Source organism: Anomaloglossus baeobatrachus, chromosome 3 (genome assembly GCF_048569485.1).
Source record: "Anomaloglossus baeobatrachus isolate aAnoBae1 chromosome 3, aAnoBae1.hap1, whole genome shotgun sequence".
NCBI classification, from domain to species: domain Eukaryota; kingdom Metazoa; phylum Chordata; class Amphibia; order Anura; family Aromobatidae; genus Anomaloglossus; species Anomaloglossus baeobatrachus.
In genome coordinates, this window is record NC_134355.1 from 93,215,373 (window position 1) to 93,228,199 (window position 12,827).

General features: G+C 46.3%; 1 protein-coding gene across 1 annotated transcript in view; it reads left to right on the forward strand.

The window, feature by feature from the left end:
• The window catches only part of TMX4 (thioredoxin related transmembrane protein 4), a 129,473-nt gene that overhangs the window by 54,273 nt on the left and 62,373 nt on the right, over window positions 1-12,827 (forward strand). Inside the window, exon 2 of the mRNA XM_075338076.1 lies at window positions 3,012-3,127. Coding sequence (XP_075194191.1) covers window positions 3,012-3,127 — 116 coding nt within the window. The remainder of the gene's footprint in view (window positions 1-3,011; window positions 3,128-12,827) is intronic.

The window sequence follows — 12,827 nt, forward strand, 5'->3', positions numbered from 1 at the left end:
CAACATCGTACCTGCAGCAGCAACGATATTTGTGATTAGAACGACGTGTCAATGATATGGTGAGTATTTTTGATTAACGGTCGTTCCTGTGTTTCACACGCAACGATGCCGCTAACGAGGTCGGATGTGCGTCACGAATTCCCTGACCCCAACGACATCTCGTTAGCGATGTCGCAGCCTGTAAAGTGGCATTTAGAGTTGCCTTTTCTGCCTATTGGTGTGGGTTTCAGCAGTCAGAGATCCATTGATATTGCGGATGAGTGATCATTTTTCATCGAAAACAAAACCCCTTTTAATATTTTATTTGCCAGATGTATTCCACAAAAGCAAGAGCCATTCTTTCTATACTTTCCCCCTCCTATGATTTGGACAATGATTGAGACAACTTCTTGACAACAATGTAAACTATTGAATGCATAAAATGTACAGCATGGCGTTACTACTTGTGCTGCTGTGAAACAATGGTGTTTCAGTTTAGGGGGATTATCCCATCAACAACTTTGAGGGTCGTAAGGTCCAGTCACACTAAGCAACTTACCAGCGATCCCAACAACGATAGGGATCGCTGGTAAGTTGCTAGGAGGTCGCTGGTGAGCTGTCACACTGCGACGCTCCAGCGATCCCACCAGCAACCTGACCTGGCAGGGATCGCTGGAGCGTGGCTACACGAGTTGCTGGTGTGCTCACCAGCAACCAGTGACCAGCCCCCAGCGCTGCGCGGAAGATGCTGCGCTTGGTAACTAAGGTAAATATCGGGAAACCAACCCGATATTTACCTTGGTTACCAGCTCACGCAGCTACATGTGCACAGAGCAGGGAGCAGCGCACACTGCTTAGCGCTGCTCCCTGCTCTCCTAGTACAGCACACATGGGGTTAATTACCCGATGTGTGCTGCAGCTAAATGTGCACAGAGCAGGGAGCAGCGCACACTGAGCGCTGGCTCCCTTCTCTCCTAGCTACAGCACACATGGGGTTAATTAACCCGATGTGTCCTGCAGCTACATGTGCACAGAGCAGGAGCCGGCACTGACAGTGAGAGCGGCTGAGGCTGGTATCAAAGGTAAATATCGGGTAACCAAGGACAGGGCTTCTTGGTTACCCGATGTTTATATTGGTTACCAGCCTCCGCAGAAGCCGGCTCCTGCTGCCTGCACATTAGTTGTTGCTGTCTCGCTGTCACACACAGCGATCTGTGCTGCACAGCAGGACAGCAACAACTAAAAAATGGCCCAGGACATTCAGTAACAACCAACGACCTCACAGCAGGGGCCAGGTTGTTGCTGGATGTCACACTCAGCAACATCGCTAGCAACGTCACAAAAGTTGTTCGTTAGCAGCGATGTTGCTAGCGATGTTGCTTAGTGTGACGGGGCCTTAAAGGCCCAGTCACACTAAACAACTTACCAGCGATCCCAACAACGATACAACCTGATAGGGATCGCTGGTAAGTTGCTAGGAGGTCGCTGGTGAGATGTCACACTAAAGGTGGCTTTACACACTGCAACATCGCAAACGACATCGCTGTAACGTCACCGGTTTTGTGACGTAATAGCGACCTCCCCAGCGACATTGCAGTGTGTGAAACACATCAGCGACCTGGCCCCTGCTGTGAAGTTGTGATCGCTACAAATCGTTCAGGACCATTCTTTGGTCCTTTGTTTCCCGCTGTGCAGCATGATCGCTAGAAAGTCTCAGTGTGTAAAGGGGACTTCACAGCGACTTCGTTAGTGACTTCCCTTTCAAAAAGCTGCTTTACAACGTCCCCAATGACTAGCTAGGGCGTTCTGCAGGTCCGGATCGCTGTTGCGTCGTTGGCCAGGTTTGCCTGTTTGACAGCTCACCAGAGACTTTGTAGCGATCCCGGCCAGGTTGGGATCGCTGGTGGGATCGCTAGAAAGTCTCAGTGTGTAAAGGGGCCTTAAGCGACGCTCCAGCGATCCCACCAGCAACCTGACCTGGCAGGGATCGCTGGAGCGTCGCTACACATGGAAGCATGCTGCGCTTGGTAACTAAGGTAAATATCGGGTAACCAAGAAGCCGGGTACGTGTGCAGGAATTAGGGAGACGGCTTCTGCGGAAGCTGGTAACCATGGTAAACATCGGGAAACCAAGAAGCCCTTCCCTTGGTTACCCGATATTTACCTTCGTTACCAGCGTCCGCCACTCTCAGCTGTCAGTGCCGGCTCCCTGCACTCCAAGCCACAGTACACATCGGGTTAATTACCCGATGTGTACTCCAGCTACGTGTGCAGGGAGCAGGAGCCGGCACTGACAGCTGAGAACTGCGGACGCTGGTAACGAAGGTAAATATCGGGTAAACAAGGAAAGGGCTTCTTGGTTACCTGATATTTACCTTGGTTACCAGCGTCCGCAGAAGCCGGCTCCCTGCACATTCAGTTGTTGCTCTCTCGCTGTCACAGCGATGTGCGCTTCACAGCGGGAGAGCAACAACTAAAAAATGGTCCAGGACATTCAGCAACAACCAACGACCTCACAGCAGGGGCCAGGTTGTTGCTGGATGTCACACACAGCAACATCGCTAGCAAGTTGTGCCTCAGCAGCGATGTTGCTAGCGATGTTGCTTAGTGTGACGGTACCTTTAGTGATCAGATGGCCACTGATCTTAAGAACGAGGGTCCTATATATCAGTAGTGTCCACGCGTGACCACCCCTGCATTCTCTGTTTATGGGAGCGGTGGTCACACATGCACACCACCACTCAATTCTTGGGGCCGGTGGGTGTCTCGGCAGTCCGACCCTCAGAGTATGCAATTATAGCCTATCCGGTGTGTCGTTCACAGAAAACCTCTTTGTACGTGTCCCTTTGGTTGTGTGGGTTTTCTCCTTTTACTCTGGTGACTTTTATACTGATAAGTTATTAGGTTTCCCTTGAACTGGACACTGGTTGTCTGGAAGGAGAGAGATTGGGCTGTGTGTGAATGCACTGGCACTTTGTAGGCTAATAATAATAAAATGTAATATATTAACATTATATTGTTTCTCATTTCAGCTTTGCCCCTTGGTGCCCGGCATGTCAGCAGATGAAACCAGAGTGGGAGGATTTTGCAAGGAGAAGTTCATTCCTTGATATAAACGTAGCAAAGGTGGATGTGACCGAAGAACCAGGTACATTCATATCTGGTGACAGTTCTGCTCACAATGTCTGGCATGTTGTCCATTTTAGCTTAGTGTATGTTTGCTATATGCAGCCATATGTTATGTGGTCTGGGAATACTTTTAGGCTACGTGCGCACTGGGAAATGGAATTTTCTTGAGAAAATTCCGCATGCTCTCAAAGATTACCGCACCCGTGGTAAAAAACTGCGGGAAACCGCACCCGAAAACCGCATGCGGTTTGCCGCGGTTTTACCGCGGTATTGTTCGCGGTATTGCCGCGGTTTTGCTGCGTGCGGGTTGGGATGTGCTTTATTGCATTCAATGCAATAAAGCACATTGAAGAAAAAAAAAAAAAAGTCATTTAATTCTGAGATAGTAGATAGACAGAAGAATAGATAGAGGGATAGATAGACAGACAGATAGAGGGATAGATAGATAGAGGACAGATCGCTGCATTTCCCACGGTCGGCAGTGAGTTCACATTACCGGCCGTGGGAAATGACCGGTAATTACCTCTGCTGTCTGCTGCTTTCATTCAGCGCTGTGTCTGTGACAGTCGCGGCTGGATGTAAGCAGCGCAGGACCTGTGGATTACGCCGGAGCGGTGGATTACGCCGGAGCTTTGGTGCGGGAGGGGTTAATAAAATGGTGAACGAGGCTTGTTTGTTTTATTTAAAATAAAGGATTTTTCTGTGTGTGTTTTATTCACTTTACTTACGGGTTGATCATGTCACCATCATTAGCCCCTTGTATTACCTTGCTGCCACTGCTACACGGCAGCAAGAAGAGCCGGGGACACGCCGGTGCTGCCGCATAATGCATGCGACAGTCCCGGGGCAGCTGCGGCTGATATTCTCGGCTGCGGGAGGTGGAGTGAGGCGGGGGACATTAACCCTGCCCCTCTCCCTCCCCAGCCTGAGAATACCGGGCCGCCGCTGTGTGCTTACCTCGGCTGGACGGTAAAAATACAGCGGAGCCCACGTTCTTTGTTTTCTATATTTCCGTTTTCTTTCTATGTGTGTTCTATGTGTCCTGTGTCTGTGTTCTATGTCTGTGATGTCTGTGTGTGTGTGTATGATGTGTGTGTGTTTACTCTCTGCACGGCTTCCTCTTCCTGTAATGACATCACTTCCCTGCAAACCGCAGACAGGCGATGTACATTACCGGAGGTAAACCGCGAAATACCGCAGGGAATAACGCAGGAAAACGCAGTGAACCGCACAGAATTTGTTGCCTGCGTTATTCCCTGCGGGATTTCATGATTAACATTGGAGTCAATGGAGTGAAATCCCGCAGCGACGTGCGGAAAAGAATTGACATGCACTTGTTTTTGCTGCGGGAATCCCGCAGCAAAACATGCAGCTGTCAAATTCCGCCCAGTGCGCACAGGATTTTTTTTCTCCATAGGATTTGCTGGTGATTCACTGCAGAGATGTTATGAACATTTTCTGCAGCGAAACATGCAGCAAATCCGCGGCAAAATCCGGTAAGTGCGCACATAGCCTTAGAGAGTGCTATTTATCGCTATAACATAGGTAGTCAAGCAATTGCATTTTTGCATTCTACCAATGCTGGCTACGTTTTTTAACAATTACATATGAAAGCAGATAAAGCTTAGCGTTGGCTACTTTTTTTTCTTGTAATGTGCCATGGTCACCAAACTGCCTTCTTTCTGGATTAATGCAGATCTGCCAGCAGATTTCATAATACAACCTGCATATACTGTATTAATTAAAAGAATTCTAGACCCCTGATGAGGCTTGGGTACTTACTTTGAAAATCCATGTCAGAATGGCTATATAGTCCATTGTGACATGTTATTCTCAGTCTGACCACTCTGTGTGATTCACAGGTTATCAATGTCTCTGCTTCCAGCTAATGCTGGGATCTCACAATGCTCAGGATATGCCGCAGTGGTCAGTCAGGTTGAGTGGACGGAGTCTAACTAAAATTTGGCTCATGAGTTCTCATTCAGTACCTGGACTCCTAAAATGTTCTGTTTGGTATCAGGATTACACAGCTATTTTGACCTCTGTATTTTCATAGTAATTCCAGCCTCGTACAAGAGATCTTTTGAATAACGTTTGTAATTTGTACTGTGAATTCTGGTGATGGATCCACTGGTCTAAGGATAGGCCACCATTATTACAACAGTGGATGCTTTGACACCTTGTATCTCCAAGATTAGCTCAATGAATGCAGTAAATACAGCATCCCATTCATTGTTTGCCAAGCGCAGTCCTGTATGTTAAATGAAACACTAAGCAACATAGTGAGATGATTTTTTTTTTTATCGGATTAAGCTGCTTTCACACATCCGGTTTTTGCCGTGCGGCACAATACGGCACTCTGCAGAAAAAACGCAACCGTTTTATTTTGCCGCCGGTGGCGTTTTTTCCGCATAGACTTGTATTAGCGCCATAGTGTGCCGCATGGCATTGCGTTGCATCCGGTTTTTGCCGGATGCGGCATATTTAGCCCATGCGGCGGCAAGATGGAACGTTGCCTGTCACGTTTTTTGTGCGGCGGAAAAACCACATCACGCTGAATCCAGCGCGATTTACGATGCAAGCCTATAGATGCCAGATGCGGCGTCCTGCGGCAAAAACCGCATCCGCCCGCCGGATGCGGTTTTTTTGTGCTGCACATGCTCAGTGTGAAGCCGCATCCGTCAAAAACCGGACGGGCCGCATGGAAAAACATATGCAACGGATCCGTTTTTTTCGCCGCATCCGTTGCATAGGTTTTTGAGCCGGATTGTGCCGCTCAGCACAAACCGGATGTGTGAAAGCAGCCTTACACTGATTCATAGACTAGTGAACCCCTGCCTTAAAGCAACACTCTAGCCCTGAAGAGGTTCTTTAAACCTCAATCCACTGCCCCGGTCTTATGCTCACCCGCTGCAGTCTTCCATCAGATATCGCTGCTGTTCTGGCCCGTCTCAATCAATTTGTGGCCTTCTTGCTGCTCCAGTGTTTCGTGGAGCACATCAGAGGTTTTTCACTCAAAGTTTTTAACTTCTGGCCAATCAGAAGCTTTAGGCACAAGATGGCGCCATGGGACCAGAGCAACTCTGAAAAAAGGTGAAGATGCAAGGGGCTTAGATGTAATCCCTTCCCGCCAATTGACATACTGGTGTGCCATATTTTGCTGTGACTTCCCGCAAATGGACATACCAGTATGTCATGGCAATCATGTGACCACAGGAGCTGTGTCTGCACGATCACAGCACTGAGCACGGGTTAAGTAATATCTGAGCTCTGGCTGTCACACCCCTGGCTGTTTAACCTCCAAAACGCGGTGATCAATAGCGATATCTGCATTTAGGAGGCAGGGAGAGGGTGGGGTCTCCCTCTCCAACCTGATTGGAAACCCTCGCGATGAGATCATGAGAACCTGATTGTTGTCATGATAACCCCAGGTCATCTTGACTATCTCTGGGTCAGCCATCATTGCAGTAAATGATACCAGCAATCGGAGTAATAAAAGCTGATCCGACTTGGTCTAGAATGAATCCGACGAACAAAGTCTGTGGAGCATCGTTCTGACACTCCATAGACTATGCTTACAGGCAATTTCAGGTCAAGCTGCGCTGCTTGAGATCTGGCACCTCTGAAGAGCGATTACATTAGTAACATTATTGCTGTTCAGAGTTGCAGGGTCACACTACCTTAGTTGAGACCCAGTGCCTCTGATGAGCGGTAACATTACTAATGTCCACCACTCTCCAGGTGCCAGGTCTCACGCACAGTGCATCGTGACCCAGAGACTTTGAACAGTGGTGTTTATTAAAATAAATTTGTGTGTGTGTGTGTGTGTGTCTACTTTTGGATTTCTGGGTTAGTAATGAAATTGTCTCTCTAGGAAAGGAGCGCCACCGATTGGAAGTAGCAATCCTAAAAATCAAAATTTGCCTTTTCATATGACCTAGGATATGGGTTAGTAATGGGGATACCTGATAGACACCTCTGCATTACCAACATCAGGGCTTGATGCCAGCTGACATCAACCCCAACTACCATTAGCCCAATTGTTACTGCACCAGGTCAGTCGGGAGGAACCAAGGCGAAGCGCCAGACTTGATGCATCTAAGGCTAAGTTCACATTTCCGCTAAAATCTATCAGTCACAATCCGCTGCTCTTGTAAACAGCGGAATCCGTTTAGCGGATTCCGCTGCTCCCATAGACTTGTATGAGCAGCGGATTGTGACTGATGATGCTGCGTTGCACCCTCCGCCCGACTGATCAGTCGTGGAACGACTGACCGCCGGGCGGGGGCAACGCAGCATGTAACGTTTTTTGAGCAGCGAGATCCGTCGGATTTCGCTGCGCATGCTCTCTGGCTCCCTGCACACGTCACCAGCTTTGGTTGGTTACCCGATATTTACCCTGGTTACGGTGCAAGGAGCCAGCGCTAAGCGGTGTAGGCCCGTAACCAAGGTAAATATCGGGTAACCAAGGTAAACATCGGGTGCTTTGCTGTTACCCGATATTTAGGCTGGTTACGTGTGCAGGGAGGCCAACACTTCCCCGCTCGGCCCCGCCCCCTCCCGCACTCACCACATGTATGTACACACACACACACACACACACACACACACACACACACACACACACACACACCTGTCCCCAGCCATGCAGACAAGCACTGCCACTGACACCCTCGTCTGGCCCCGCCCCCTGCTCGGCTCCGCCCCCTCCCGCACTTTGCATGTGCGCACACACACATACATACATACATACATGCACATACACACACTCACTCACACATACACTCACCTGTCCCCAGCCATGCAGACCGCAGCACTTCTACTGACATCCTCAGCGCCTGGCCCCGCCCCCCGCTCGGCTCCGCCCCCTCCCGCACTTTGCATGTGCACACACATACATACATACATACATACATACATGCACATACACACACTCACTCACTCACAGATACACTCACCTGTCCCCAGCCATGCAGACCGCAGCACTTCCACTGACATCCTCAGCGCCTGGCCCCGCCCCCCGCACACAACGGAATCCGACAAAGAATTCTGTTCTTTGTCATCCGTTGTACAGCGTTGAACAGCGCATCAGTCACATGCGTCAAGCGACGCATGTGACTGATACAAATCAACGGAAATGTGAACTTAGCCTAATCGATGCAACACTTCACGGGTGGCTACAGGCTGGTATTTTTAGGCTGGGAAGGGCCCAATAACCATGGATCTTTCGAGCCTTATAATAGCAGCCCGCAGCTGTCTGCTTCACCTACGCTGGTTATCAAAAACGGGGGGGACCCAATGTTGTTTTTTTTTCCTTTTTAATTAATTAACACTAGAAGAGAGGGGTCATTTAACATTGCTACCTTTGGAACCCAGAGATGGGTCCAATGACCTGAAGGATTTTAGCTAGCATCCTATATGTAATTCAGGCCATTACTGTCGCACCACAGGAGGTTGTTGTTTTCCATTTGAGTTTAGCCATTTAGTTTCTAGTCAGTTCTATTCAGATTATTGTATAGTGTCATTTGACCCTCTTTCGGGACTTCAGGGGGGGAGCTCGAAATCTCTGGGGCTTCTAGTGTTAATTATTTATTTTGTTAATGGATTTTACAGCTATCTATTATTTGTCTATTGTTTACTTATCTTTGCACATCTGTGTCATGTGTTTTTTTTTATCCAGTACGTGTCACACGGATGTCACATGAATGGCACATATACCAGAGACCTTTACACATGAATAGCACACGGATTGTCAATGGAATGAGCCACAAATGCATTTTTTTAACAGGCGTGTGAAGGGGGCCTTAAAGTAGTTTTTGACCACATATGGGGCATTGGCAAACAAATTGTACTGTTCATTTTCTTCTATTACCCTTTTTGAAAATGAAAACTTTGGGGCAACAGGAGTATTTTAGTGGAAAAAAAAATAGTATTTTTTTTTATATTCACAGCCCAATGTTATGTAATTGCATGAATCACCTGAGGGTTAAAATTACTCACTACAGCCCAAGATGAATTCCTTGAGAGGTATAGATTCTAGAATGGGTTCACTTGGGGATTTCTGCTGTTTTGGCATGTCAGGAGATCTTCGAATGTGACATGGCGTTCCAAAATTCAAATAGCGCTCCTGTTATCCTTGCAAAGATGAAGAAAAAAAAATTGGGGTTAAAGCAATATTTTTGTGATAAAAATGTATTTATTCATTTTTACAGCTAAACTTGATCAAATTTTGTGAAGCACCTGCTTGTTCGCTGTGCTCACCAAACCTCTAGATAAATTCATTGAGGGGTCTAGTTTCCAAAATGGGGTCACTTGTGAGTTGTTCCACTATTTAGGGACATCAGGGGCTTTGCAAATGCGGCATGGTGTTCCCTAACAATTCTATACACTTTTGAGTGCCAAAATTCAAATAGCGCTCATTCCCTTCCAAGCCCTGTCATGCGCCCAAACAGTAGTTTTCCACCATTATGGGGTATTGACTTAGTACGGAAAATTGACACAAGAATTTGTATGGTGCATTTTCTCCTTTTTAGCTTTGTGAAAATGGGAAGAAAATGGAGCTAAAGCAATATTTTTATGGGAAAAAGTAAAATTTTCATTTTTTCCTTCCACATTGCTTTAATTCCTGTGAAGCTCCTAAAAGGTAAAATTTCTTGGATGTGGTTTTAAGCAGTTTGAGGGGTGCAGTTTTTAAAATGCTGTCTCTTTTGGGTATTTTGTGTCACTTCAAATGAGATACGGTCCCTAAAACAAAGAAAAAATAGGTTTTGTACATATTTGGAGGAAAAGTGAGAAGTTACTGATAAACTTTTAATCTTTTTAACGCCCTAACAAAAAAAAATTATGTTTCAAAAATGGTGCCGATATAGCGTAGAGATGAGCGGACCCGTGGAAGTTCGGTTCTACAACGGTGCCATCACCACTTGTCATTTATGTGGAAACTAATGTATGAGATACTTGATGGTGGGGTGAAGTTGGTAATACCTATAGACTGGCTCTTCACTACAATGCTGCCAAGAGGTAGGGATCAAGGGTGGCTGCAAATTCTAAAAGTGCAGCTTGATCTGTACCTCCTGTACTCATTGATGCTTTCGCTGTCGAACATCCTTGAGCTCCTACCCAAATCCAGTGTTATGGGAGTTAATTTGTGTGCGGCTCCAGTACTGCTTATTAGAGAATCATACCGCCACCTACAGCCCCACAAGGCAAGGGTGTCCTGTTTTTTTTTTAAGGGTCGTAGGGGGAGTCCAATTGAAATTTACTGCTCTCCATATGCTACCTATACAGGTATTTAATGTTGGATCCTACTTTCAATTTGATCCCGATTTGTTCATCCAATACATTTTGACCTATATCCAAATTTCACCAAAATTCTGGTATAAAATGCAAAAGTCTCAAAATTTTTATGCAAGACAAGATTGTGAAAAACAAAAATTGCAACTTTTGGCATTTTCACGCCAGTTTTCCCAAGCTCTGCCAAAGTGGGCAGAATAGCGGCATGGTGGGGGGTATCCAATTGAGTGTATCAGCTCACCGTGTGAAAGCTCAATCCCGATTTCGTCCTGGAGCACGGACAGGCACTGCCACAGCCCGGTACAACGTGAAAAGAGAAAAGGATGTCCAGCTCTTCAGGCAAAGAAATCACGTCTTTATTTCATCATGCAGACACGAAGAATGACATGACCAGCACTACGCGTTTCAGGTGAAACACTAACCCTTAATCATGATTAAGGGTGAGTGTTTCACCTGAAACGCGTAGTGCTGGTCATGTCATTCTTCGTGTCTGCATGATGAAATAAAGACGTGATTTATTTGCCTGAAGAGCTGGACATCCTTTTCTCTTTTCATGGTGGGGGTGACAACTCCCGCTCGGCAAATTCACTGTAGGCTAACACATGGAGTTAGCAAACTTACCATGAGTATCGTATAATGCTGATATGCATATATCTGCAACGCCACACTGAGTCCTCTATTTTCCATGATTTTAAAATGAGACCATGAACTATTTATTTTAGTCTACAGTTTGTTTTTTTTTGGTTTTTTTTTTTTTTTGAAGCTGAATTTTGGACATATTGGACTTCTGTATCCAGAACACTTCATGCTGCAGCTAATGTACTGACTAGGATTGATATCTTGCCAGCAGCTCATGGGAGGTCCAAGGACAAGCAGATGTCTGGCCAAGACCGCCTGTCATTTGTCAGTCCGCTGTTGAGTATATTCAAGGACTCTTTGTAAACTGCTGCTATATAAAGTGTTAGTGCCGCAGTGGTTCTGGTATTTCTAATCCTAAGCGAGAAGCTTTTATTCAACGGAATGATCATTCACTTTATACCCAGATCCCCAACATTGATCAAGCAGAGATTGTATAGTCTCAGTAGAATCCTTTATCATTAGAGATGGGTGAACCTGCATATGTTCATGTTTGGCGGGTCCGACCGGACATGGAAAACAAACAAAAAAAAAACCAAGCAACTAACATCTGAACTTGAATATCTGCCCAGACGCCGAACCCCATATAAGTCTATGATGACCCTAACATTGTGCTGTAAAATGGTCGGAGAAAAGCTTAGTGGGATTAAAGCAGAACAGTTATACTTACTGAGTGTCCTGCTCAGCTGTCACACCGCTTCTGGGTCCGCTCATTAATGCTCATACTTATTCACTGCTTCCCCCGCTCACAGTCAGTCCCGGCATCTGTGATTGGTTGCAGTCAGACCACACCCCCACCCTGTGTGACAGCATCTTTGGTTGTAATCACACACTCTGTCTGTGGCCCAATAGTGATGTAAAAATAAATAAAAAATTTGGCGTAGGGCCCCCATATTGGGATAGGGCAAAAAACTACAGGCTGCAGCCCCCAGCCATGTGCTAATCTTGACTGTGTATCAAAATAAGAGGGATTCTATGTGGCTTTTTTTGTTTTTTGACTTAAAAAAAATACAAAAAACACACCCTCTTACCAATTTATTAATCCACCAAACACCCAGGTGCAACATAATCCACATGAGGTCCCATGACGATCCTGGCTCTGCTACATCCTGAAGTCGCAGCGCGCTGATGGTTTTTTTTGGGGTTTTTTTTTTCCCTGTATGTTATTTCAAAGAGAGGATTTTTTCGGTGTTTTTCTTTTCACTTGCATGATTAGTAATGGGGGGGGGTCTCATAGACCCTACCCATTACTAATATAAGGCATGATGGCAGCTGTGTGCTGTTATTAACCCCTTATATTACCTAGATTGCCACCGCACCAGGGAAATCAGGATGAGACGGGTAAAGTTCCGGGATTGTGTCCTCTAATGAATTTGACAATTTTGGGTGGCTGCGGGCTGCTATTTTTAGGCTGGGGGGAAATAACCATGGGCCTCCCTAGCCTAGAATACCAGCCCCCAGCTATCTGCTTTATCTTGGCTGGGTATGAAAACTGGGGCGGGGGACCACATGCAGTTTTTAAAATAATTTATTTAAATAATTTTAAAAAAAGCACCATAGGGTCCGTCTTATTTTGATACACAGCCAGGATAAGCACATGGAATTCCAGAGCAAGGTGGACTGTGTGGGTGGTTTTTTTTTTTTTTTTTTTTTTTGTTTTTTTAATTTTCGGTGAACAAAACAGCTCAGTACACTGAGCCTAATTCGTGAAGAACAAACACTTCCAGCAGTGCGGACAATGCAGGTAATCACTCAGATACAAGCACAGCGCGATACTCGCCACAGGGATT